Raw genomic sequence first — 27,879 nt, forward strand, 5'->3', positions numbered from 1 at the left:
CAATATTTAATTTAATTCACGAGACTGTACTGGTAATTCCATTTGACGTTACGCAGTTTCGGCGAATTCATTGTACTGTATTTGCTTTTAAATGTTGTTCGCTATTGATTTGGGTCCATTAAAAAAAATAAACATCAGAAAATAACATTTGCCTCCATTCCCATGTTTGTGTATTGCTAAGTGAAAAATAATAAATTAGTTTGTTATAATTTCGATTACCGGAAGTAGCTCTGATCGAATACGTGACGACACTTGCGGCTGTGCGGGACGCAGCAACATTCACAGCCTCTCCAAATGACGGATGTAAAAAAATATACATTCTTAACATTAAAGTTCAACATTCCGTGTTTGGGTGAGACATAAGCGTGGAACTTGTCCGGAAAAGTCGTTTTTATATCTATACGTCGTCCTTTTGTGTAATAGAATGTAGTGTCTCACGTTTTCACCAGCTAGCTAGCAAGCGTTAGCATAGTTCGCATCGAGGCCCTGGCTGAATGTGAACACAAAGGCTATAGTCTACACGCCATGTACCCGTCTTGGGGAAACTACGGCGCTCCCCAGTCGCAGAACTACGGGGGCAGTGGCCCACGAAAGATGCCGGTCGGAGGCACCCCGGGTCCGACATCGAATTTCGGCGCCATGTCGGCCCCGACGAGCGGCTCCATGTTCTTGAGCCTGGAGGAGCAGCACCGCCAGCAGATGCAGCAGCTTCAGATGTTACACCAGAAGCAGCTCCAGAACGTGCTGCACCACGGTAGTGCACCGCCGGTATACGGCGGCGCTGGGGGACAAACTGGGGTTTACCCTACGCCGGGTTGGAATTTGGAACGCAACGCCGGGCCGCAGCCTCACGCAAAGGGGGATTCCGTCGCGAATCAATCGGACCACTCGCAACCTCCGCCGCCCCCGCCACCTCAGCAGTCGGATAAGATTGAGACTAAACCGGCACCACCACCACAGCCTCAGTCATTTATATCAGCCAACGCTGCCCCCCAAGCGAACAACGCTGAAGATGCAGCCGGTAAAGACGAGGACCATTCCAACTTGCAGGTAAAACCCTACAACTATCAATTCGTTACATTTTTAATCAGGTAAATTGTTTATATCAGCAGCATATGAAATTATATTTTCACATTATTTTACACTATGCAATTAGCGCATGTGCGGCACAGTTCATGTCATGGGTACCTCCTGCGTGGGTTCAAATCCAGCTCCAGACTACCTGTGCGGAGTTTGTATGTTCTCCATGTGCTTGCGTGGGTTTCCTCCGGGCACTCCGGTTTCCTCCCACATTCCAAAAACATTCATTTCAGGTGAATTGGCCGGTCCAAATTGTCCCTAGGTGTGAATGAGCGAGTGAGTTGTCTGTCCCCGTTTGCCCTGCGATTGGCTGGCAACCAGTTCAGGGTGTCCCCTGCCCACTGCCCGATGATTGCTGGGATGGGCTCCAGCACTCCCGCGACCCTACTGAGGACAAGCGGTGCAGCTAATGAGATGAGAGATGCAATTATTGCATGTATTACCTAAACTTATTTTGCTGTTGATTTTTGCAGAATTGCTTGTCCCGAATTTGGTCCTATTGAGTACCATCTCTCAGCTCCTTGGACACTATCCTCTTAAATGACCTGTATTGTTATTGTTTTGAAGCCTCAATGTGTAATGTTTGACCACTAAATGGCTCTGCTGTCAATTGCGAATAAAAACCAGTGCCACTGCAAGCAAAATGACAAACATTGCAGCAACCTTAGGTGTGGATTCCACTATATAGAACAAATAAAATTTTCTCGGCGTATGATTAGTTTTTTTTTTTAGATACAAATAAACATTTCTATAATTATTCATGTATTTTTGCCTGGTATTCAAATCAGTGCCTTGTTTTTTTTAACCTAATGAAAGTGTTTATACCAATAAGATGCACTAAATATTACACACTTCCTTTAAGTAAGAGATCCAAACTAGAGGTAAGATCGGGCCTAAAAACCCCGACCCAGGCCAATGGATATTAAAGCTCGATCTCGCCTGATCAATTGACTTGAAATGACAATTGCAGGAGTGCCTAAATGTAAAATGTAGTATTTTCCAGAAAAACACAATCAATTAACACTTCTGGATTATTCACAGAACATAAATCAGAAAATAAATACTATCAATGAAATAAATAACAGCCAAATAACCCTCAATGGATTCTTCACAGAACAAAAACCACAAAATGAATATCACTGTTTATCAAATAAATAATAACGAGATAACGCTCCTCGCTCTTACGTGGGTTTTAGATCAAAATAATAATACTAACAAGTTAGTAATAATGGTCTGTGGTCTGTGCAGCCCTTTGAGACTCCTTGTGATTAAGGGCTATACAACTAAACTTGACTTGACCACATGAGGGACCGAGCCTGAAGCAAACCAGAAATGTCATATTTTATTTGTAAGGACACAAGCCAACTACAACAATAGAACAATAAAAAAAAGTGAGCGGGAGATACCCTGCCCAAACCCGAATGCAATTATTTACATTTGAGGCCATATTCAAGGTTGGGCTCGAGTTTAAAATTGTAACTCTATGCTAAACCAACAAAAAAAGCACGAGGAGATTAATTGAAGAGATTGGAAAAAAATACACAATACATCTCCCTCAAATGCTTCCACTGTATTTGTAGAGTCAGACATTTTTAAAATTGTACTTGACTCAATTATTAAAGGTGGGGTGTGTTGGTGTCCTTAAAAAGTTGAAAGTTAAATATTTTAAAAGTCCCCCCCTTTTTTTCCACTGCACCTAACTTTTATCCTAATTTTAGCATAGCTGATCAGGGCAGAACACATTAGGTTCGGGAAATGGGGTGATGTTGAGTGACGTCATGCTCTGTTCTAGGTTCTGTTTTTATTTGTTTAAGCGGAACCTAAACACCAACCCAAACCCCGGGCATCATGAACTAACTGATTAAGCCTGCAATAATGGCACAAGCCAGGAGTTGTCGTCAACGAGTAAAAAAGTTCCAAATTCTGTACAGTTCCTCTTTAAGCATATCAAAACTAGTTATTGAATTTTGTTTTTTGTAGAAATATTTTTATGACCTTTTTCATGCTTTTATGTATTCTTGAGAGCCAAACCACTAAAATAATCATCATGGGGAGACGAAAACAAATACAGTGGAACCTCGGTTTTCGAACGCCTCTCAGTTCAAACAAATCGGTCTCCGACAAAAAATTTTGAGAAATTCTTGCTTCGCTGTTCGGTCAAAAATTGGAATTCAAACGCCGGTAATGCGTAAGTGCGTACGCTAGGGTGCGATGCTGAGCGGCGTACGGGGGTTTTAGCCCCTTAATATGCCTCCGAAGAAAGTCAGTGCAGGCAGCAAAGTTGCTACAGGTGAAAGAGGAAAAGTAGTGCGTACAACTATTGCATTTAAGAAAGAAATAATAGCCAAATATGAAGGAGGTGTGCGAGCGCCTTCTGCTGACCACCACAAAGGTAAAAAAATCCTATTCATAAGGATACGATAACGCGAACGTACGATTAGCCTGGGTTAGCTTTATGTTTACGTTAAACATTCAAGGTAAACGTTCAGGGTGTTGGAACGGATTAAAACGAGTTACATTATTTTTAATGGGAAAAATGATTTCGGTGGTCGAACAAATCGGTTTTCGAACAGGGTTCTGGAACGGATTATGGTCGAGAACCGAGGTTCCACTGTACTATATATAAAGCTCACGCAAATACTTCTTGCCTTCCTATCTTTCAGTGTCCATCCATCCGTTATCTGCACCGCTAATCCTCAGTAGGGTCGCGGGGGTGCTGGAGCCCATTGCAGTTATCTCCGGGCAGTGGGCAGGGGACACCCTGAACTGGTTGCCAGCTAGTAGCAGGACACACAGAGACAGACAACTGACTCGCTCATTCACACCTAGGGACAATTTGGACCGGCCAATTAACCTTAACATGCACGTTTTTTGAATGTGGGAGGAAACCGGAGTGCCCGGAGGTAACCCATGCGAGCACGGGGAGAACATGCAAACTCCACACAGGAGGTTAAATATCATGACCTCAGAACTGTGCCGCACACGCGCTAACCACTGCGCCGCCGTGCTGCCCTTTCAGTGTCCAATATATTTTAAATGTTGTTAAATTTAATGTTTAAATGAAAGAAAAATTGGGTGGAAATAAAAAGTTTTCCTGAAATAATTAGTGTGACTTTTTTCACAGATTATTGTTTTGTCATTTAATTTATGAGCTTGGTAAATATGAAAGTAGTTTATTTTCACACAGGATCAGCAACAAGTTTGGTACAAGCAGCATCTCGAAAATCTGCAAAAACTCAAGCAAGAGAAAGCCAAGCAGGATCAAACAAATGCCGAACCTCCCAAAAGTAATGCGAGTCAGCCTCCTCCTCCACCAGAGCCTCCAAAAGGTGCGCCTCCTCCGCCTCCACCGAAGGAGGAAAAGCCCGCCCCTCCCCCGCCTCCTGAGGTTAGTTTCTTGGCAATGTGTTTGTGGATTGCTTGCTTTTGCTTGACAGTACTCACATCGTGGGTCTTGGCATCTCTTTGAAGCCCAACAAAACTCAAGACCCAGAGGAGACTGCCCGACTCCAGCAGCTCCAAGCAGCAGCAGCTCAGTGGCAGCAGGTTCAGCAACAGAGAGTCAGCTTACATTATCAGGCACTGATGGCGCAACACGAGAAGCTTCAGCAGATACTCGAAAAATATCAGCCACTCATTCAGCAACCTCCAAATTTACAGGTAAGGGGAAAAACCCAAAACCAACTTCTATGATTACCAAAACTTTATTCTCTTTTGGGAAATCAATCAAATGCTATTTTTGCCTTTGCAGTCAATGCCAGCTGAGATCCAGCTGAGGCATTACGAAATGCAAAAACAGCAGTTCACACCTCTTTTCCAAGAGTGGGAGCTTACTTTTCGACTGTGGTCTGAGCAGTTTCAAACATACCCGCACAAAGACCAGCTGCATGACTACAAGAACCAATGGAAGCAGTGGCAGGATCAGATGAATGCCACTAGTGTCCACATTCATGAGACTATCGCCACCCTCTCTGCAATGGTGCCATACGCTGCGGTGCAATATAACAATCTAGCTATGGGGCAGTATGGCGCTTACCCTGGACAAGGCATGCAAATGCCACCGCCTCCGCCACCTTCAATGAACCAGCCACCAACACCTGCTGCAGTAATTGCTGGTACCACATCCCAAGGTCCACCACCTGGAACACCATCTGGTCCACCACCAGTTCCTCTGCACACTTCAACTGCTGGACCTCCACCTAGCGGAGGTGCCACCCCAGGAATTGGACCCACATGCCCTGTCAATATTCCGCCACCAAACTTCAACAATATGGGGGGTCCAAGGTGAGTAATTGTTATCAAAAACACGAGTAAATATATATCAGTCACTTGTTTCATGCTCATGATACCTAAACCTCTTTGTCATTTGTTATTAAAATATATTTTTTACTCCACCACCCCCACTCCCCAAAAAAACAGATTCAACCAGTCTTTTGATGGGCCTCCAAGATTTGATCAGCGTTTTGATCGACCCCCTCCATTTCCGCCACCTCAACAGGGCTTTGACGGTCCACCAAGATTTAATCAACCAGGGATACGCTCACATTTCGATGGGCCTCCAAGATTTAACCAGCGCTTTGATGGTCTTCCTGGGTTTGAGCGTCCTCCGTCACACCTTCCATTGGGCAAGCAGTCGAGATTTGACCAGCCACCGCCTCCCATTGAAGGCCCTTCGGTGCCATCACAAAAACACGAAGAAACCCCACCTCAAGCCAAACAAGACCCCAAACAACCAGCCAACAGTGGGGATTCTTCATTGAGTCAGACTAAAACTGGTAGCGCTAACGCAGGTAAAGATATGAACGACGATTCTTTGAAAAGTGTCGGATTCGTCATTCCCAATGAACCAATACCTCAATCTAACACTACAGGCACAGTGGTAGACAATTCTATGGATATTGGCAGTTCACCCAAACAAGCTAACAGTAATCCTGCCAAGCCTCCTGCTATTCCTTTGCAATTAAAACAGGTCCATACACCGAATTACCCTAAACCAAATGGCCCACCCAAAAACGGCACCCCTCCAACTGTGCTTCCAGTCTCCTTCCAAGAACAAAAAGAGATGAATCCACAGCTGCAGTCAAGACTGGAACCTGTAGGTCCCCCACCGGGTAGAGGACGAGGTCAACCCCTGGGACCTATGCAAGGTAGAGAACACGAGCAGAGAGGAGGTGGTGACTTCAGAGGACTAAACACCGGGCCACCTATGGGAGAGTTGGAGGAAACTTCTCATGATTTTATGCCCCCCAAGGAAGAAATTTACCAAGAGCAAGAGGAATGGCAGGGTGAGTGGCAGGATGCTTCATATGAGAATTTTGGTCACAATGAACCAACTGAAGAAATTTGGATGCCAGAGGACCCTCAGTACGAAGTAGAAGAGGAGTATTACGACGAACCTATAAATGGACCCCCTACTGGTAGAGGTGGACCAATGATCAGAGGATATCCTCGTATGAATTATGGAGCTGACCCAGATTTAGGCGAACACCCATTAGGCCGAGGCAGACTGCCAATGGGAAGGGGCAGACCGCCAATGGGCCGTGGTGGACCGCTAATGGGCCGAGGAGGGCTGCCAATGAACCGAGGTGGGCCTCAAATGTGGCGGGGAGGGCCACCATTTGGCCGGGGTGTGCCTTCCATGGGGCGGGGGGGGCATCCCATGGGCAGGGGAGGTCCCCCCATGGGCAGGGGAGGTCCCCCAATGGGCAGGGGCGGTCCCCCAATGGGCAGGGGCGGTCCCCCAATGGGCAGGGGAGGTCCCCCAATGGGCAGGGGAGGTCCCCCGATGGGCAGGGGGGGTCCCCCGATGGGCAGGGGGCGGCCACCAATAAGCGAAGATGAGCCACCTTTGGACCAAGAAGGGCCACCGATGGGCCAAGAAGGACCACCGAGAGGAGGTCCGCCCATGGGTAGAGGTCGTCCACCATTTGGGAGAGGGGGTCCACCATTTAGGAGAGGTGGTCCGGCAATGGGTAGAGGCTGTCCCCCCATGGAAAGAGGTGAACCTATGGAAGATGATTGGGAAGAAACTGAGCCACTAGAGTACTATGAAGGAGAGGAAACTGGTTGGCAAGATGGTGGACCTCCATTGAGAGGAATGAGACCGCCATTTCCACCTGGCCGTGGTCGTCCACCACGGGGCAATCCAGGTTTCATGCGTGGTCGAGGACATCCACCCCGTGGTCTGCATGGGCCTGTAGATGGCGAGTCATTCAGTTACGGTATGGACTCGGGCGATATGGGCAGGGATGAATCTGGTAGTTTCATGTATGAAAATGAGGATTCTCCTAACCGAATGCACCCAGGTGGCAGGTGGCCAACACCACAAGAATTCATGGATCCTGATGAAGAACCACTTCATCATGAAGGCATGGAGCGTGAGCACGATTGGGAGCCACCTTATGGCAGGCGTCCTCCAATGCCGCACGAGATTATTGAAAGGGACAGTGAAATGAGAAGACGACCTATGGGCCGTGGGATGGCAAGAGGCAGGATGCGTCCAGGCATACCCCATGGTCAGGAAGGAGGACATGGTTTTGATTTTGTTGAGGACTACAGCCGCGGGGATCACCAAAGGCCATATCCGTTTGATGACCCTCCTCGTGAAGGCAGATTTTTTGACCCTGAATGGGACAGAGAGCGTTCTCCACATGACAGGGACTATCCAGGACCACCACCCCCAGAGCACTATCGGGGTGGTCGGTGGTGTGAAGAAAGAGAACCAGGTCCCCCGCGTCCATTTGATGAATACGACCGTAGGCGAGGGGAAATCCGGGAAAGCGATTACACGGACGAGCCACCAACCCGACAGGAAGATTCAGCAGGTCCTCCACACTGGGATCGTCCATCAAGATATGACACACAACCAGAGAGAAGTTTTCCAGCCTATCAAGTTCACAGAGACAAACCTATGGAAAGAATCCCGCTTCAAAGTGAACCGGGCCTTAAAGAGAGTTCAGGAGACCATTTGGGTTCAAATGTGGTCGCGCTTTCCCAGCAGCAGCATGAAATAATCTTGAAGGCTGCCCAGGAATTAAAACGGATGAGGTAGGCTACTGTTGGCATTGAAACAAATTGGCATATTTATTTCCCAACCTTTTTTCGCTTTGGTTATTAGGGAATTGCAGGAGGTGAAGAGTGATATTACATCACATCCCACACATGCCGACACTTTATCAGAACTCCCCGCCGGACTCCTTGGTTTGGAGATCCCTCCTGAAGTCAGAAATGCACTAAAGGTAACTAATTAATCACTCATCTCACAATTTCATGTTTACTTTTTTTTTTAATATAAAATGTATTGCAGGGCATGAACGCATCTGCTCAACCTGCAAAAACGCAGTCTTGGGATACGAGTCGTATCGCCACTGCGTCTACTCTGGCTCCAAAGACTGTCGATTATTCTCATGGTCACGGTATGCGGAGGAAAACCAGAGTACGTTTCGTCTTCCTAAAGGTTGTCATGTGTGACGTAATCATGTGATGTTTTAGAACCTGGTAACACTGTGGAAAGGATTGCTTATGGCGAGAGGATTGTTTTGAGGCCCGACCCTGATAGGCGCTATGAAAAAGGTGGGTTTAACTTTGAAATACAGTGGGACCTCGCTACTTCGCGGTTCGACGTTCGCGGATTCAGAGCTTCGCGGTCTGTAATGGTAAAAAAAATATATATATTTTTTTTCCCTTTTTGAAGGGGCGTCGGTACTTCGCAGATTTTCAGTTTTTGCGGGTGGTTTTGGTCCCCATTAACCGGGTCTAAAAAATAATTTTAAAATTATTTTTATTTTATTTTTTGAAGGCGCGCCGCTACTTCGCGGATTTTCACTTATCGCGGGTGGTTTTGGTCCCCATTAACCTCGATAACCGAGGTCTTACTGTACATAAGTAGAATTTTCTATTTGATCATTTGTCCCACTGTGCCACTAGAACTTCTTCGAGATCCATACAGCAGGGATCCATATTATGACAGACGGCCAGATCCTTACAGGGAACGGCGAGAGTACAACAGGGAGAGAGAATTTTACAGAGAAAATCATCCACCAGATTACGAACAACGTTTTTCAAGGGAACGATACCCTCCAAGAGAAAAAGATGAAAGGTAATGTATTTTTACAACCTGTTAATCAAGTTTGTTCAGTTTATAAATAATCAATCCGTTTAATATTTTGGGGTCTTTTTCAAGCTCTCTATTGATGATTGACGAAAGGTACTTGGATCGTGGTTATGTGTAGTTTTGATTAAAACAAACCAGTGAAGCAAGTTTTATTTTTCTGTTGATTTAGGCCCCCTCTTCGCCCAGGCCAACGGGAAAGAGGCCACGACATCCAAGAGAGGGATCGAAGTGGCAGCCGCGACCAGGAGGATCCTTTCGGAAGACATGGTGGTTATGACAGGCCTCCCAATGAGCGCCAAGGACCTGAGCGTGGAGGGCACGAGCGCTATGGCCATACTTCATCAACTTTTGGTAAAGGCCTTTCCTACTGCACTTGGCACTCAGAGCACACGGACAGAAAATATATTAGTTTAGTATATGTTGCGAATGGTAAAAAAATATTTAGTTTAGGAGCAAAGTTACAGTTGCATTAAGTACTTGAAATTTTCAAAATATGTTCCAGAAGACAGAAAAAGTTACTCCACGGAGCATCGAGGGCTCCCTACCGCACCACCAATGGTGCCCCCTCCACAACCAGTGCCAATCGTGGAGAAGAAGCCTGAGATCAAGAACGTCGATGATATTCTCAAAATGCCCGGAAGGCTGTCACGGCCCGAGAGGGTATATATCGCCGCAATCTCTCTGGCAAAATTGCTTTCTTTTTATCTCCCATTTTGAAACTGTTGTCATGACAGATTGTCGTCATCATGAGAGGGCTTCCAGGGAGCGGAAAAAGTCATGTGGCAAAGCTCTTACGGGTGAGTAGTGTCATGTTTGTTGGTTTTTCATTCCAAGATCAATTCCAAACTGTGATTTTTCTTTAAAAATCAATTAATATTATTTTAATCTTTAGGATAAAGAGGTGGACTCTGGTGGTGCTCCTCCGAGAGTTCTGGTTCTGGATGACTATTTCATGACTGAGGTTGAGAAACTTGAAAAAGACCCCGACACGGGCAGAAGGGTCAAAAAAAGGGTGAGGTTCATTGGTTAAAAAAAAGGATGCATCTAAATAATCTATTTCAATTCAGGGTATTTCCTCATTTCTGCTATGAATACCAAAATCTGCCCACATTTTGACTGCTAAAGCAAAAACATTTTCTGTAATTTTGTAATGTATGCCAACTCAATTTTGTAATGCATAGCATTTTTGACCATTTTAGAAGCTTAAAACAATAACCTGTTGATCTCCAGGTTCTTGAATATGAGTTTGAGCCTCAATTGGAGGACACTTACCGCGCCAGCATGCTGAAGACGTTCAAAAAGACATTAGAAGATGGCTTTTTCCCTTTTATCATTTTGGACACCATTAACGAAAGGGTCAGCCACTTTAATGGATTTTGGAGCATTGCCAAAACAAAAGGTTTTGAGGTATGTCTATTTAAGGGGCAAAAAAATGTCACTTCCTATCCTAATGTTGATATTTCTTCTGTCAAGGTCTATATTGCTGAAATCACTGCTGACACTCACACTTGTGCAAAAAGAAACACCCACTCGCGCACACTTAAGGATATAATGAAGGTATGAGATAAATACATACTCAAGTGTTGTTCTGGATGAAAATAGTTAACAGTTAATCCCTAATGCAGATGTCCCACCACTGGGAACCAACGCCTCATCACATGGTCCGTTTGGATGTGCGAGCCCTGTTGCAGGACGCCGCGATAGAGGAGGTGAGTTCTTCAAGACTGCCTCTAGTCTTTGTTTGACCGTCAACTAAACTGGCCTCATCTTCAGGTGGAAATGGAAGACTTAAATCCGGAGGATGAGCCCAAGGAGGTCAAGAAAGAAGAGGAAGAAGAGGGTGATCTGGTAGGACATGATTTACATTGTAGTTGATGGATAAAGTTGTCAAGGAAAGAAATCACTATAAGGGTCACTGAATAGAAGAATATTTAAACACTGCAAAGTGTTAAATCCAAAATTGGAAACCTAAAACTTTAGACTAGTGGCAACATTATACCCTCATTTATATTATCACATTATAGTATGAATAAATTCCTGCTCTTTTCATGCAAAATAATAAGTTAAATATAGCGAATAGCTTCAAAAGGTCCTAAACGCATCACACATCACCAATATCATGCTTTACAATGCCACCACCTTGTGGCTCTTAAAGGCTTAATGTCAGACTCCAATGTGATTGTTAACTCTGATGGATTAAAGTGTGTTTTAAGGGGGTAAAAAGCTAAACATGAAACAAGGCAAAGAGTCACAGTATATAGAAAATATGATGAGGCAAAGAGCCGCATTCTTATTGGTCAAGAGCTGCATGCGGCTCTAGAGCCGCGTGTTCCCCGCCCCTGGACTAAATGATGACAATTCCATTAGTTGCTCATATTAAGCTTTTAAACCGCAGTACCAATTTGACTGTCAATGTTCAGTTATTTCAGGGACCCTTGTTGGCTTTTTATTGACAGAAAAGCAACATCACTTTTTTTCCCCACGTGTAGAGTCATTATGACTCATACTAATATTTGTCTGATGTTTTCCTAGAAAGTTTTGCATTATTATTCATGTGGCTATGACGGTTTTATTCAGGTCATCCAGGACTTAAGAGTTTCTTTAACAGCTATTGAAACAAGTGAATGACATCAACTTTTTTATTCACTACTTATCACTTGAAGCATGATTATTGTTATTTGTATTTAAACTATTAATTTGCCTGTTGTTGTGTTACTGTTCCCAGGTAATTATGTGTAGACTGGTAGTGAGTAATGTATCTGTAGATCTTTTAGTTCTGTTTTACACATGCAAACACGCTGACACAAAACTTCTATGTTTAGGCAAATACCCTGCTTCTTGTAATTGGCATCAGACATTTCAGCCCTTACTTATATATACTAAAAACAAAATTAGGATCCAAAATATGCCATCAATGACTAAAATCCATGTATGGTTTGCATCTTGCAAGGGCTACGAAATCAGGAAACGATTTTTTGCATAATATTCCAGCAAAAACAATCCTGATAAAATATGAAAATGTGCAATGAGCTAAAGGACGTTGTCTGAAATTATTTTTTCATAATTTAACAAATGTTACTGTCCATTAGTGATAAGTGCACTAGGGCTGGAATAGTTGAATGATAAATAACACTTAAGTGTCTTACTCTAACAATGAACAGCTCCCTTATTTTGTAGCCTTTTGACAAATTAAGTATAGTAATGATACAATGGTGGTGAATGGAAGTATGTACAAAAAGTAATGGAAATCAGTATTTGTTTCTGTCATTTGGAAGAACTACTCAATAACTACAGCTTAAGTGAAGGAAACCAATGCGAGAAATATAAAAGGCAATACTCTGCACAGTTCAATTGTATCAAAGATGTGTACTTTTAGTAACTTGTTATGACGTCATTAGCCTCAATTTGTGGACAAGCTTGTACATGTTGTTTGCGAAGCCTGGCCTGGCAATATATGAATGCAACCTTAAAAAACACGCGCACCCATTATCAATGCTCTGCCCCTCGATGCTCATTGCACAGTGTGTTCAGGCAAAAATTACTCCCAATGGTTGCTATGTCATTCACCTGGCTTTTCTCAGGTAGAAATGTCACCAAATATGACATGGGTCAATGTCTTGCTTAAATTATGTACCAAAGAAACAAATTGCAACATGAAACGTTATGCTTAAAAAGTTATTTAAACAATTATATCGGTCACGCCTATTGTATTTACACTTTCTGGTCAGACTGCATTGTTGATGCATGAGCAGACAATTACACAGAGGATGAGAAGTGCTTAAGCAGCTTTAATAAAAACTTTAACACATTTTTTAATTGGAAAAATCTCAAGGCACACCTCCCATGCTAAATGTTTTAATAAATGTACTAGCTCCAGTTTATTTAATATTTTAAATTGTAGCCTTAGTTGAATATATAAAGTTGTTCTCCTCAAAATGTCTTGAAAATAATTCATCATTTTTTTAAGGATATGGGTTATAGCTGTATGGGTGAGTTTTTTGATATGTTGTTGTCTTTTTTTTTTTTTTTTTTTTCTCACTATGTATTTTACCTGTTTATTTTCTAGTAAGATAGCGAAAAATACACTTATAATTTGCAAATGTATCTGCCTCCGCAACCCTTTCTTTTTTCTCATAAAATGAGATAAAAATAATTACATTTTAAATGGGATGATTTCCCATTTAAAATGTAATTTTGTACTTTAATTAAATTTTTTTCAGGACGGCAGTAGCTCAGGAGGTAGAGCGATCGCTTTAGGATTAAGGGATCCCAGTTCGAATCCCGGCTTGTCCGTGTTACATGTCGAAGTGTCCTTGGGTAAGACACTGAACCCCCAATACCCCCAATAAGCAGGTTAGCGCCTTACATGGCTGCACAGATCACGGCCGCTATTGGGAAATGTGAAGCACAATGTAAAGCGCTTTGGGAAGTCATTGACTTGAAAAGCGCTATATAAATGCAGATCATCTAATTTCATTTCTAAAGTGCAAACTCTTTTAAAATGCCTGATTTCAAATTCAGGCATTTTAAAGCACCTCTTACTGCCACACAAGGTTGTGCTTTTGACACAAACTTGATTATTGTATTAAGATTTGTCTTCTATATATTTGCAATTGTTTGTTCAAATACAGTGGGACCTCGGTTAACGCGGTTAATGGGGACCAAAACCACCCGCGATAAGTGAAAATCCGCAAAGTAGCGGCGCACCTTAATTTTTTTTTTTTTTTAATTCTATTAGTATTTTTTTAGACCTGCGAAGCTCTGAACCCGCGAACATGGAACCACGAAGTAGCGACGCCCCTTCAAAAATGCTTTAAAAAAAAATTATATATATTTTTTAATTATTTTATTTTATTATTATTATGTTTTAGGCCCACGAAGCTCTGAATCCGCGAACGTCAAAGCGTGAAGTAGCGAGGTCCCACTGTAAAAACATTTGAATCCTTAAAAATCATTTGAAGTATACAGTAATCCCTCGGTTATCGCGGTTAATGGGGACCAAAACTACCCGCGAAAAGTGAAAATCCGCGAAGTAGCGACGCCCCTTTAAAAATGCTTAAAAAAAATTAAGCAATTTTTATTTTAATTTTTTTTTTTTGGGGACCCGCAAAGTTCTGAACCCGCGAACGTGGAACCGCGAAGTAGCGAGGTCCTACTGTACTACGAATAGAGCAGGTGCATTTTAATATTTTTTATTGGAATCAAACAGACATTGATAACTAAAATGGTGCCTAACCTTTCGAATGTCTCCAACTTCGACTAATTTGACTTTCAGCTCAAATTTTCAAAAATTGCCTTTGCTCTCTTCTTAATTTCAGCTTTTGAGTCAAGCTGACCCTGCAGAAAATATATTAGAAATCTATTATCTTAAAAAAAAGAGGCAGCAAGGAGAATTTTGATTATGAAAACAAGGGCTTTGCTTTTAAAGCCAGTAGTGGGTTCTTTAAAACGTTTAATCAAAGAATTGGTATCCGTCATAAAAGACCCATTGTTCCACCTATAAGTTGTTCATGTCTGGAAGAGTAAAGAAGCACACACAAGGCTATTGTTACAGGTGATAAGAGAACTGACAGAGCTTGTTAATGACGAGCCTAGGCCAAACAAGAACAGTGTACCCCATAGCACTTGGTGTGATTCCGGCTGGTGGACAGTCTGGGCGTGCAAAAAAAGAAAAAGCTTATTTTGGAAACATTTTCATATACAGACGCTGCTCTATTTACTAACGAGACGATCGTTCGTAAGTTGAATTTGTTGCTTCAGTGCTATATTTTGTACGGAATGTATGTTTAAGGTTTATATAAGTATGTTTAAGGCTTGTATAAGTAACCTGTATTGTTTTGTACTAGAAAAATAAACATTTCATAAAATAATATGCTCTATAAAGATCAATAAAGTTAAGTTTAACTTACTTTTGAAAGATGGGCTTTAACAGTTAAGCGACTTCCTCCTCCAAAAGTGGCCGAAAAAAGCATTATAATGATTTTTCTCAACCACATAAAGCTTTCTTATTCCACTTTTATTTCAAAGGAAATGGCTAGCCTCTTCTTTACACTTTACAATAACCATGTGAATGTATGCATGAGATATTAAACTATAAAAAAATTCTTATTGTGCTGGAGATTGAGTACAGTATTTTTACACACAAACTAGGAAGAGGAAGCGGATTTCTTTTTCGGGGTGGATGCTGGGTGACCACACATTGGTAGAGGCGGAAATAAGCCCTACAGTAATGTCCTGTACTCGAAAAAAGGTGCAAACAATACAAAAATCAACTTACAGCAATGTCCAAGTATTTTTCGATATCCCGAAAAAATGTTCGAATCTACCTTTTTTCGTAACTCGAATGGTCGTAAGCAGGGGAGCTTACGACGCAGGGAATATTATGCAGCGGGCACAATTTGAAATGATCAAAAAACTTAAAATGTGGGAAAAACGTATAAGTCGACAGATACAATATTGTTAAGCACAACTTATTTTTTCCATTAATAATTATGTATGTAATACATAAATATCAAATGTATTATACTCAGGGATCAGAATGGAGATTTTCATTTTCAGCTGAAATAGCCAGGGTCCAGGAATAAAGCAGGGCGGAGCCTAACACAACAGCGGAAATCCGCGGAAAATTCTGATCCCTGTATACTAGCCTTTATTTTTTCACTCAACAGTGAACTTTTAACTAATTTAAACTTTTTTATATTAAGCAACTTTAAAGTCAAGCAACACAGACTCCCTGAAAAACAAACTACCGTAAAATCCGGACTATAGAGCGCACGTGATTATAAGCCGCACCCACCACTTTTTAAGTGATTTGCCCCTTTTGTACTTACACAAGCCGCACCTCTGTACAAGCCGCGTGCGCACGCATTAAAACTTGTGATACAATCACAAGTTTAACCCAGACCAGGCTGTAAGTTCCACGATTGTTTTTGGTTTGAACAAATTTATTGACACTGATAACGGCAAACAAACAATGTGAGGTCCGAACAACCCCCCTCGACAATCCCAACAGCAAACCAAGCATATTCACAATTTCGTTATAACTGACAATATGACATTTTAACAATTTTTCCGACATTTTTAACATCATTTAAACAATTTCGTAATATCATATCCCAACATAAATAAATAGTAGACAATCTAAGAACCACAATCGGCATGAATGGAAAATGATACCCGTGATTAACGTATGATGCAGACTTGTAAAGTCCGGGTCCCGTTGAAAGTAATCCAAGGAAACAAAATGTATATTTCCAAAGTTAAGGGTGGGAAAAATATATATCCACTATTGTCCTCTGCGACAACAGACAGATCTATCGGTAATTCAGCTTTACCCCTCTTCCCATCAGCCCGCGTTTGCTCCGCCCCTTCTTTTTGATTCGCTCGTAGAACACATAACAGAATAAATCTCTAAAATAAATACATTACAAAAATATACAGTTGCAAATACATATTACACATGGTTACACTTATTTACGAAGAATGACGGTACACCAAGATAGTTTTCAAAGCTTTAATAATAATAATATAACTTTCATCCCAAACCGTTCCTTTGAAAGGTACCAACACGCTAGTAGGATCACGTTCGCAATGCATCAAACGTGTCTGTCAAAAGAAAGCATCCCCTGATTGTGAAATTCACGGTAGATCGTCCTCAACTTCCTCCTCATAACTATCGCCATCAAGGGCGTCTTCCTCATTATCGGAACGTACCTTTCCTGTACAGGCAATGTATGCATAAACTTAAAGGTTGCAGTCTTTCTTGGCGCACATATTCTACTGGTCTTAATCATACCTTTTATACTCCAATGCCGCTGGTGGCCATTGGAAAAATTACATAAATTGGCCCCTTCACTGAATAAGTTGCAGGGCTGAACATTTGGGAAAAAAGTAGCGGCTTATAGTCCGGAATTTACGGTACTCAACAAAATTAAATTAGAAATATTAAATCCTTAGTGTTAAAAAAAAAAAATGAAATACAAGAATTTTAACTACCATATTTTCACGACTACAAGGCGCACTGGGTTATAAGGCACACCCCCCCAAAAATAGTTTTTGGTCCTATATTTTCCATACATAAGGCGCACCGGACTATAAGACGCTACAATGGGAACGTCAACAAAACAGTCAGACGGTTTAGTCAAATTTATTAACCCCTTAACATTCCGACGGCTTGCAAAGCAGCAACTACGTGTCTCAGACACGTACGGACACGGAGTCTGTTCGATGTCACCAAATACTCAAATGCGTCATTCCACATATCATTAGGAAGGTTAAACTCTAGGGATTCAAGAAATGCTGACAATTTATTCGTTTCTAGTTTCTTTTTCGCTGGCAACTGTGTGGACAGCAAAGTAAGAATTTCATTGTGCAGGGAAACGTGTTTTTTTTACTGTACATATGACAATAAACACCTTGAATTGAATTGCAAAATAGACTCGTCACAGAAACATCAAGATCAGTCTGAAACAAGATACTGGGAATATATAAAGCCGCGGTAGCTCACCAAAGTTTTCTTGCAGCCATCACGTTCAATAAAAATACGCAACCATGGTCCTCTTACATCCGTAAGTGTGGTAAATAGCTTGGGGGCCACACAATAGAACAAACATTCTGTCGAGGGCCGGACTACTAGATTAAAGAGAAAGAAAAAGAGATAAAGAAATAAGAGAAAGAGGGAGGGAAAAGGAGAGAGGGTGGGACAAAGAAAGAAAATGAGAGAGAGCGTGAGAAACAAAAGATAAAAAGTCGCGAGAGAGAGGGGAAAAGAAATGGAGAGGAGGAAATAAATCCAAAGAGAAATAGAAAGACAGAAAGAGAGAAAAGAGAAAAGAAAGTGCAAAGGGTATGAAGAGAGAAAGAAAAAAGAGAGAAAAGGAAAAAAGGAAGTTGGAGCAAAAGAGGTTAAAAGACACAGGGAGAGAAAGAGACAAAGAGCAACAAAGGAAGAGAAAAAGAGAGACACAGAGAGTGAAAGAGACAGAGTGGGAGAAAAGGGGTGGAAAAGAGAGAGGGAGAGAGAGAAATAAATACAAGTAGTGTCTTTGTGAGAGGCACCTGGCTTTGGCAACATCAAGTTGACATATTTTAACCTGCAGCTTGTTTTTCTCTTGCGCTTCTCTATGTGCTGTCGCATATTAGTCCAGATCAGGCCCGCTATGGGATTGAATCCGTCCCGCGGGCCGCCTGTTTGACACCTTTGCTGTAGAGCAACCTAAAATGTGATTCACATTCATCTTTTTCGGCAAATTGCAAGCTTTGTTTTGCCCCGCTTTAGTCTATCCGAGCCCGTTAATGCTAAAAAGGACCCGCCTCCTTTACCTCCGAATAACTTAAGCTTATAGTGACTGATTCAAATGATGATTGCAACATTGGTTGGGAAATGAAGCGCCGATATACATGTCCCAGCATACACCGCGGACTACTTGGCCTACAGGGGGAAATCTAGTCGGTGGTTGCTTGCCTTTAGTTGTGAGACCTTGCGACTCAATATTGATCCATATATAAAGGCCCACCATATTAAAAGGCGCATGGTCAGCTTTTGAAAAAAATAAAGGGTTTTAGGTGCACCTTATAGACGTGAAAATACGCTATTTACAATTCAACTTTTTACCGATCTTGACCGAAAAACACGCAAAATTCTAAATTAAAAAGTGTGTAACAAAATCAAAAATATTTTTAGTCTCTCCTGAATTTTGGCATTTAGGAACACAAAGTGCTGAGCTTTGATCGACCTATTCAGATTCTTCTGTCAGTAATTGACAATGCAGGATGGTTTGGAGCTCTTGATATATTTAAAATAAGTCCAAATATGGATCATTGTCCTGCTTTGTCTCATTTTTTTAAATTTTCCTTTTTGTCCTTCGTTTTGCAATCTGTCTTAAACCATACCTGTGCTCAATGTGCCCCCAAACCCTCCCTCCTCTGCTCAGCAAAAAAAACACAAAGACACATTAACCAATCTTCCACTTAATCAAAAGATAGTGAGAGGACAAAAATGAGTTTTTACATGGTATGGGGGACACAAAGTTTTTTGTAATCGTTTTGGAGTAAAATAGAGAGGCAAAATGAAACAAATAAGTGATCAAAGAATGTATGCTTCTGTAAGTGTTAAATTGCAATTAGGCCGGGTTATTTTTTTTTTGAAAGAAAATACGAGCCAATACTATAATTACAAATGAAGCCAAAAGTGCCTTCACACGCCACTTCAAAGGTATGTTAATGTCATAAAAGCAGTTTATCATGGTATTCTTATTTTTAATCATTTTATGTCTGTATATACGTAGCTGGGATGGGCTCCAGCACCCCCGTGACCCTACTAAGGATAAGTGGTACAGATGATGCATGGATGTATACACATATATATATATATATATATATATATATATATATATATATATATATATGATTAGGACTAAATTGTTGGTTACACACATGTTTTACTGAACAGATTAATGTGTTAACAGTTTCTTACGGGGAAAAATACTTTCAGGCCTCAACCGATTCAGATCTTGACCTGTAAAGGATTGAGTTTGAAAGCTGGAACACTACTGTACATATAGTAAAGCTTTTTTCTTTTATTGCACACATCATACTTTTTTTCCTTGAACAAATTTATTTGAATTCAGTCCCTTGTCTTCTAAAAATCATATTTTTTAATTGTTATATTGTCTTATATTGACACCCACCAAATATATACCTATGTTATGTTCTCTGGATTCCGACTATTGATCAATTTCGTACATGTAATTTCAAACGTCAATGAATATTTGTATTACCTGGTCCTTAATATATTAAAAGTGAGAATCTGTCTTCTACATTTGTCAAAACTATTTTTGGGGGGGACTTGTTTCATATTTCACAGTGGCACACATGTACTCAATTGAGTCACGTATCTTGCCCACACTTTGTATTGGATATCAGTATAAAACATTTTCAAACATTGTCAGTGATCTTCCAAATGTGTTTTTCACTTTACCTCTGACAGGCTTTTTGTCAGCTGTGATCATTTTTCCCACCAAAACTGTTTACATTTTGTGTACCGTTGCTGTACTTATCTTACTTTTACAAGTGTCAATGTTGACGACTCATGCAATTGATGTGTTTTTCTATATGTTGCCAGTTATACTTGTTATACTCAACAATGACATAAAACCAGTAAACACATTAAACAAAGGACAAGAAGTTACAAATAACTCCTCATTTAGAAATTCACATTTGCGTTGATTGCTGTGCTAGTAACAAAAATGACCATGCGTATTTCTTTCAATGTTTTCCCTCCTTATCTTGTTTGTTTTTTTAGCTCAATTTTTCTATCACTTGGCCTTATGGGCCAGTGTCTTTTGTTTGTTCTATCTTTTTTATCTAATCCTTTTCTTTCCCTCATGTCTGCCTTGTATTTTCAAAATGTCTAACTTTTGGAGTGTCTTTTCACATGATCTAGGGCTACATTCCAAAAAGCAAATGGGAGATGGACACATCGGAAGCAAAACTTGGTAAGTTGACCTGCATTAGTTTAGTTTTATTTCCATGACTGGCTTTTATGGTATAGCATTATTAGCAGTGAATGTGTTACAGACTAAACTATTACAACCATAAAAAATGTTTACATACACTGGAGATCACAATTAGAGAACAACTGATATTAAAAAAGGAATGATTTTGAAATAATACCATTGTCGCTGTTCTATAGCTAAATGACAGTTTATTGTGTCTTTATCACGGCACTACAACACTCTTTTCACAAAAAGACCAAGGGCATTTCACCCCAAAAATATTTTTCAGAAAACGATTTAAATTAGAGAACACTCTCTATCTATCTACCTTGGTCATATCCCTCAAGAGGGGTGACCAACAGCAAGACAAACACATACAATGACAAAGAAAATAAAAGAGAAAAGAAATAGCAAAAGACACGCACAAAAATCTTTTGGACCATGGCCAACCCAATTGCCCAAACACCGAAACAAGTTAGGCACCTCGGCACCTAAGGTGGTCATGCTTTCGTCCCTCCAGATGAAATGGGACACCAGAAATCGGCCTTGTCACTCGGGGAAATTGGAGAACACAATAGTCAAAATTAGAGAACAATGACTTTGGAAAGGAAAAATCTGAATTCTACACGTTTTTCTATGTGACGTTGAGCATGGTCCTGCATGAAGACTGCAGGCTGATTTAGCGATGACGCAAATATGCATTCACTCGGCCATGTAGCTGTACAAGAGGCCCTACTCTGGCTGCAGTAAACATACCCCAAACCATAACACTTCCTCCTTCACCTTACTCTAACTTTTTTTTTTAGACACTTTTGGTTTAGTTCTTCATTGTTTCGCCAAACAAAATGTCTCCCTTCAGACCCAAATACATTTCTTTTCATCACTGAAGTGAACTCTGGACCAGTTCTCTTCTGTCGCACAACATGCTCCTCAGCCAAGCTCAGTCTCGCATTTTGATTGTTTTTACTGATTAGAGGTTTGGCGACCGCAGTGTTGGCCTTTAGTCCAAATTTTTTTTAAGTCAAGTCATGTTTATTTGTATAGCCCTTAATCACAAAGAGTCTCAAAGGGCTGCACAGACCACAGGTTATTGCAAACCACTGACTATTATGACACTATTGCCTGATCTAAAACCTACATGAGGGCAAATGCTACACATACATTGTCAATATAAAATATAGGCTATTCATATGCTATAGAATAGAAGTATGTTTTAAGCTTAGATTTAAACAATTCCACTGAGGTTGCAGATCGAATCTCAGGGGGAAGAGCATTCCACACAGCACCAGTGCCCGGATGGAGAACGCTCTCAAACCTGCGGATCTCTTCTTGGCTCTTGGGATCATTAGTAGACCAGCTTTTTCAGAGCGAAGGCTCTGGACCGGAACATAGGGGGAAATTAAATCCGAAAGATATGAGGGAGCAAGTCCATGCATGATTTTGTATACGTGTGTTCTGCATTCTGGTTGGCTAAGAGTCTCTGAGAGAGTGTTTACTGTTCCAAAAACGTTTGTGGGACTATTATTACACCATCCCCTGATCTAAAACCTACATGAGGGCAAAATCCTCAACATGAGGATAATGAAGAAACCTTGAGAAGGGACCGCACCTGAGGTAATCCCCCTCCCAGGATGACCAGGCTGGAATGGATGTTCCAATAACAAATAATACACAGATATTGTTAACATAAAAATATAGGTTATTCATATGCTAGAGAATAGAAGTGTGTTCTAAGCCAAGATTTAAACAGTTCCACTGAGGTTGCGGATCAAATCTCAGGGGGAAGAGCATTCCACAGCACCGGGGCCCGAAACGCTCTTGAACCTGCGGATCTCGATCCTTACCATGTTCAGCACTCTCTTGTCTTTTTTTTTCATGGGCGATCATCCTTCTTGGGCGACTTGAATATGTTTGTAGTTTTGTAAAGATGTGATATTCTTGGGTCATCCCTTTCGCTTTTATCTGGGCAACCTGCTGTGGCTTTCAGTCACTTTAGAACAGCCCTACTTGGAATTCCAGTTAAATAGGAGTTGACACATAAATAAGGTAATTAGCACAACGTGCTATACAGTGCATCCGGAAAGTATTCACAGCGCTTAACTTTTTCCACATTTTGTTATGTTACAGCTTCATTCCAAATTGTATTAATTTAATCTCTTATCTCAAAATTCTACACAAAATACTCCATTATGACAATGTGAAAACGTTTTTTTTTACTTTTTTTGAATTTATTAAAAATAGAAAACTAAGAAATCACATTTATATAAGTATTCACAGCCTTTGCCATGAAGCTCAAAATTGAGCTCAGGTGCATCTTTTTTCCACTGATCATCCTTGATATCTTTCTACAGCTTAATTGGAGTCCACCTGCAGTAAATTCAGTTGATTGGACATGATTTGGAAAGGCACACACCTGTCTATATAAGGTCCCACAGTTGAGTGTGCATGTCAGAGCAAGTCAAAAGAACTGTCTGTAGACCTGCGAGACAGGATTGTCTTGAGGCACAAATCTGGGGAAGGATACAGAAAAAATTCTGCTGCCTTGAAGGTCCCAATGAGTACAGTGGCCTCCGTTATTCGTAAATGGAAGACATTTGGAACCTCCAGGACTCTTCCTAGAGCTGGCCGGCCTTCTAAATTGAGCGATCGGGGAAGAAAGGCCTTAGTCAGGGAGGTGACCAAGAACCCGATGGTCACTCTGTCAGAATTCCAGCGTTCCTCTGTGGAGAGAGGAGAGCCTTCCAGAAGGACAACCATCTCTGCAGCAATCCACCAATCAAGCCTGTATGGTAGAGTGGCCAGACGAAAGCCACTCCTTAGTAAAAGGAAGCCCGTCTGGAATTTGCCAAAAAGCACCTGAATGACTCTCAGACCATGAGAAACAAATTTCTCTGGTCTGATGAGACAAAGATTGAACTCTTTGGTGTGAATGCCAGGCGCCATGTTTGGAGGAAACCAGGCACCGCTCATCACCAGGCCAATACCATCCCTACAGTGAAGCATGGTGGTGGCAGCATCATGCTGTGGGGATGTTTTTCAGCAGCAGGGACTGGCAGACAAGTCAGGATAGAAGGAAAAATGAATCCAGCAATATATAGAGATATCCTGGATGAAAACCTGCTCCAGAGCGCTCTTGACCTCAGGTCGGGGCGAAGGTTCATTTTTCAGCAGGACAACGACCCAAAGCACACAGCCAAGATCTCAAAAGATTGGCTTCAGAACCACTCCGTGAATGTCCTGGAGTGGCCCAGCCAGAGTCCAGACTTGAATCCGATCGAACATCTGTGGAGAGATCTGAAATTAGCTGTGCACAAACATCTCCCATCCAACCTGATTGAGCTTGAGACTTATTGCAAAGAAGAATGGGCAAAACTGCCTAAAGATAGGTGTGCTAAACTTGTGGGATCATATTCAAAAAGACTTGAGGCTGTATTTTCTGACAAAGGTGGATTAACAAAGTATTAAGCAAAGGCTGTGAATACTTATGTAAATGTGATTTCTTGGTTTTCTATTTTTAATAAATTTTAAAAAAGTTAAAAAAAAAAACGTTTTCACATTGTCATAATGGAGTATTTTGTGTAGAATTTTGAGATAAGAGATTAAATTAATACAATTTGGAATGAGGCTGTAACATAACAAAATGTGGAAAAAGTGAAGCGCTGTGAATACTTTCCGGATGCACTATATAAGCACCATTAAGTGGGCTGCACCAAAAACTGTTCTCTAATTTTGATCAGTGCATTTTTGGCAAACAAAATGTCCTCAAACTGTTCAGCAGTGAAAATGGAATTTCTTTTTAGAAATATTCAATTGTTTATAAATTGTTCTGTAATTTTTATCTCCAGTGTATAATGAAAAACAGAGGTTTTACATAGATAGACAATGTTTTTCCCCTAAAGTAGCTTTTTATGCAGCAACAATTACAGCTTTTCTGTGGATGCAGTTGGACAGTTGTCAAAATGTATTATTTTACCCCAGAAAAATGTAGAAGTCATTTTAAAAATCCGTTATAACATGTTTGCTATAGTTGAACCAGTACAATATGCATTCATTTTTTATTTGTTTAACAATTTTTTTAAACTTATTTTTTACGAAAATTGAGAAATTGGAAAAATTACCATTTAATATCAATAATTTATCATTCTGATATTACAATTTACATTCACTCAGATGACAAAACATATCCTTATAATATGCATGTCAACAAAATTTTGGAGAAAATAATCAAAATCTGTGTGATGGGCGGGCGGCGCGGTGGTTAGCGCGTGCTCGGCATAGTTCTGAGGTCATGGGTTCAAACCCAGCTACCAACCTACCTGTGCGGAGTTTGCATGTTCTCCCCGTGCTTGTGTGGGTTTCCTCCGGGCACTCCCATTTCCTCCCACATTCCAAAAACATGCATGTCAGGTTAATTGGCCGGTCAAAATTGTCCCTAGGTGTGAATGAGCGAGCGAATTGTCTGTCCCTGTGTGCCTTGCTACTGGCAACCAGTTCAGGGTGTCCCCTCCCCACTGTCCAAAGATGCCTGGGATGGGCACCCCCCGCGACCCTACTGAGGATACGCGGTGCAAATAATGGATGGATAATGGATGTGTGATGGGCTGAATGGTCACTAAATTACTACCTGACCACCAGTGATTAGATAACATTTGAAAAGGCATTAGGTTTTATCTCATTATCTCGCTATTTTCAGTCATGGTGCCAGAATTTTAGAGAATGAAGAAAAATATAAAAAAATATAAATGAACGCGAAAAAAGCCCGACACGGGACACAACTCTTCGGTGTTTCTGATGATGAATTGCACTTCAAATAAATGCATCGTACATTTTCTTTTGGTACTGTGAATTAAAATGGTCTGATGATGAGATAAAATCTCGAACCTTCTCAAATGTTATTTATATTACTGGTGGTCCAGCGGTAAGGATTTGGCGCTCTCACCGCTGCGACTCTGGCCTAATTCCCATTGCATGAAGTGAAACTAAATTTTATATCGATTTTTGATTAAAAAAAATGGGGGTTACGAGTTATACTTGAGTGCGTATTATACTCTTAGTAAGACGGTACATTTTTATTATTTGGAAAGTGCATTGTTAAACGATAAACATTTTTGCATTGTTAAAGAATTGCTATTGAATGATTACATGATTGATGTAAATTCAACCAGGGACCCTACTCTACTTTTCATCAATAAATGCTAAGATGATTTTGCAAGTAGTAAGCTAATGAGAGACGGTCCATTTCTTCAGACAAGCTGGACGGTTTGGGGAGCGGCAGTAAGAGGAAGCGTGACAGCAGTGACTTGGCAGCCATGGAGGATTACCTTCAGCTGCCGGACGACTACGCCACTCGCAAGTCTCAGCCGGGAAAGAAGAGGGTAAATAAACATTGACATTACTGCTTATTAGGAAGCTTTATTAGGAAGACTGCTTATTAGATATTTGAGAAGCACTGCAGTCACCTAACTTGATTGCTAGCTGCCACTTTCAGCCACAAAAGTGCAGATCAAATTTTATGTTTCAATAAATTATTTTGGTTGAAGCCATGTTCAGACAAGTTCATGTTAACAAAAAGTTCCAGTCATGTTAACAAAGTTACACACATTTGAATCTGAATAGTAAGAGTTTTCTACTCACATATTTGGTTTATTAAGTCTTATTTTGGTTGTAATGTTATTTTATTTATCCATTATGGATGTTTTTTTTTTTAATCTCGTGTTGAAACATCTACCTACCTACCCTGGTCATATCCCTCGAGAGGGGTGACCAAAAAGAAGACAAACACATACAAAAACTAGAAAATAAAAAGGGGGAAAAGTAGCAAAAAACATACACGAAATTTTTTGGGGACCATGGCCAACCCAAATGCCAAAACACCCAAACAGGTTAAGCACCTCGGCACCCAAGTCGGTCATGCTTTCGTCCTTCTAGATGACACGGGACACAAGAAAGCGGCCATTTCACTCGGGTCAGGGTGACACAACACACTCTTCTGTTCAACAGCAGGGCCTGACAGCTTTCACTGGTTTACCCCTGCCGCATCATACGAGTGCCCTCCCCATCCCTTAGAACGCGTCCAACATCCCACTGTCTTTTCACAACACCTCCTCACTCATTCCTATCACCAACAAACCAAAAAAAATGGAATCAGTGAAATATTTTTGTAGAAAATCCAATGTCCCCCTAACTTAATGGAGAGTGAGATCCCTGTTCTTTGTTGTGTTTAATACATTTCACGCGTTTTACATTTTAGGTAAGATGGGCCGATCTGGAAGAGCAAAAGGATGTGGATCGCAAGCGCGCCATCGGCTTCGTGGTGGGCCAAACTGACTGGGAAAAAATCACAGACGATAGCGGCAGGCTTGCGCAGAAAGCACTCAACCGGACTAAATATTTCTAAAGGCTCGCCTTTTTTTATTTTCTTTATTTGAAGGTTTGTATCTCTTTTTTCTCTATCAAGTCACATATTCACTTGTAGCTGAAAGTCAAGGTGAGCAGCAAAAAGGGGTTTCAAGTATATCAATGTTTATACCATAGTACCGCTAAGATTCCACAAGATGGCGATAAAGTAATAATTTGAACTGTCATGGCTAAAACACACGAAATAGGAAATAGCTCCTACTTCGAGCCAGTAATTGAGAAAAATCAAACCGTTTTTGTTTTTTTATGATCAAAGAATTAAACGTTCACATTGCATTCGCTTAATTGAAATAAGTCATTTTTTGTTTAAGGCATGAAGCTTGTAAATATAAAAACAAATATCTATTTGTAGTGGAAGCATCGCAAAGTATTTGACAAATATTCCTGTGTCTGAGTCTGATTGTTTTTGTTTTGTTTTGCAGGTGTTGAGACCAGAAAACACAAATAAGATACTTCAGAAACTTCAGTCAGTCAGTTGTTTTTCCTCGACAAAGATGGCTCCAGCTTTTCTTTTCTTTTTTCTTTTAAGCTGTAGGTCAGCACCCTAGTAGTGTAACATGAATTTTTGGTGTTTTATATAACTGTATCTGCTTGTTTCTTGTCGACTGTAATGAAACAATAAAGTTTCACACACTTTAAATAACCACTTTGCAGACTCACAACAGTTTTTCCTTTTACTTAAGCTACTGCTCATCACAGAAAAGAAAATGACATAGTGGTAATGGGGGAATGTGACCTATGAAAGGTATTTACAGGTAACCATTTTAAGTTGTA

General features: G+C 40.9%; 1 protein-coding gene across 6 annotated transcripts; it reads left to right on the top strand.

The window, feature by feature from the left end:
* The first annotated feature begins 247 nt into the window (after positions 1 to 247).
* Positions 248 to 27,751, top strand: ylpm1 (YLP motif containing 1). 6 transcript variants are annotated; one of them, XM_088324902.1, is made up of 23 exons: positions 248 to 1,050; positions 4,268 to 4,468; positions 4,552 to 4,740; positions 4,832 to 5,364; positions 5,500 to 7,301; positions 7,386 to 8,127; positions 8,198 to 8,318; positions 8,387 to 8,495; positions 8,572 to 8,652; positions 9,007 to 9,178; positions 9,263 to 9,286; positions 9,363 to 9,544; positions 9,696 to 9,853; positions 9,928 to 9,990; positions 10,086 to 10,205; positions 10,424 to 10,600; positions 10,667 to 10,750; positions 10,819 to 10,902; positions 10,967 to 11,041; positions 20,637 to 20,688; positions 25,936 to 26,063; positions 26,939 to 27,118; positions 27,528 to 27,751. In XM_088324902.1, exons 1-22 carry the CDS (start codon positions 526 to 528, stop codon positions 27,083 to 27,085), a joined length of 5,769 nt encoding a protein of 1,922 aa, XP_088181028.1. In that variant the 5' UTR covers positions 248 to 525; the 3' UTR covers positions 27,086 to 27,118; positions 27,528 to 27,751. The 6 variants fall into 6 exon arrangements, with proteins under 6 accessions (XP_088181028.1, XP_088181027.1, XP_088181023.1 ...); XM_088324901.1 differs by having other exon boundaries at positions 5,500 to 5,870; positions 5,952 to 8,127; XM_088324897.1 differs by having other exon boundaries at positions 5,500 to 8,127.
* Positions 27,752 to 27,879: the final 128 nt, after the last annotated feature.

This window comes from Urocampus carinirostris, chromosome 20, assembly GCF_059441175.1.
Source record: "Urocampus carinirostris isolate Australia breed hairy pipefish chromosome 20, RoL_Ucar_1.0, whole genome shotgun sequence".
Lineage (NCBI taxonomy): Eukaryota > Metazoa > Chordata > Actinopteri > Syngnathiformes > Syngnathidae > Urocampus > Urocampus carinirostris.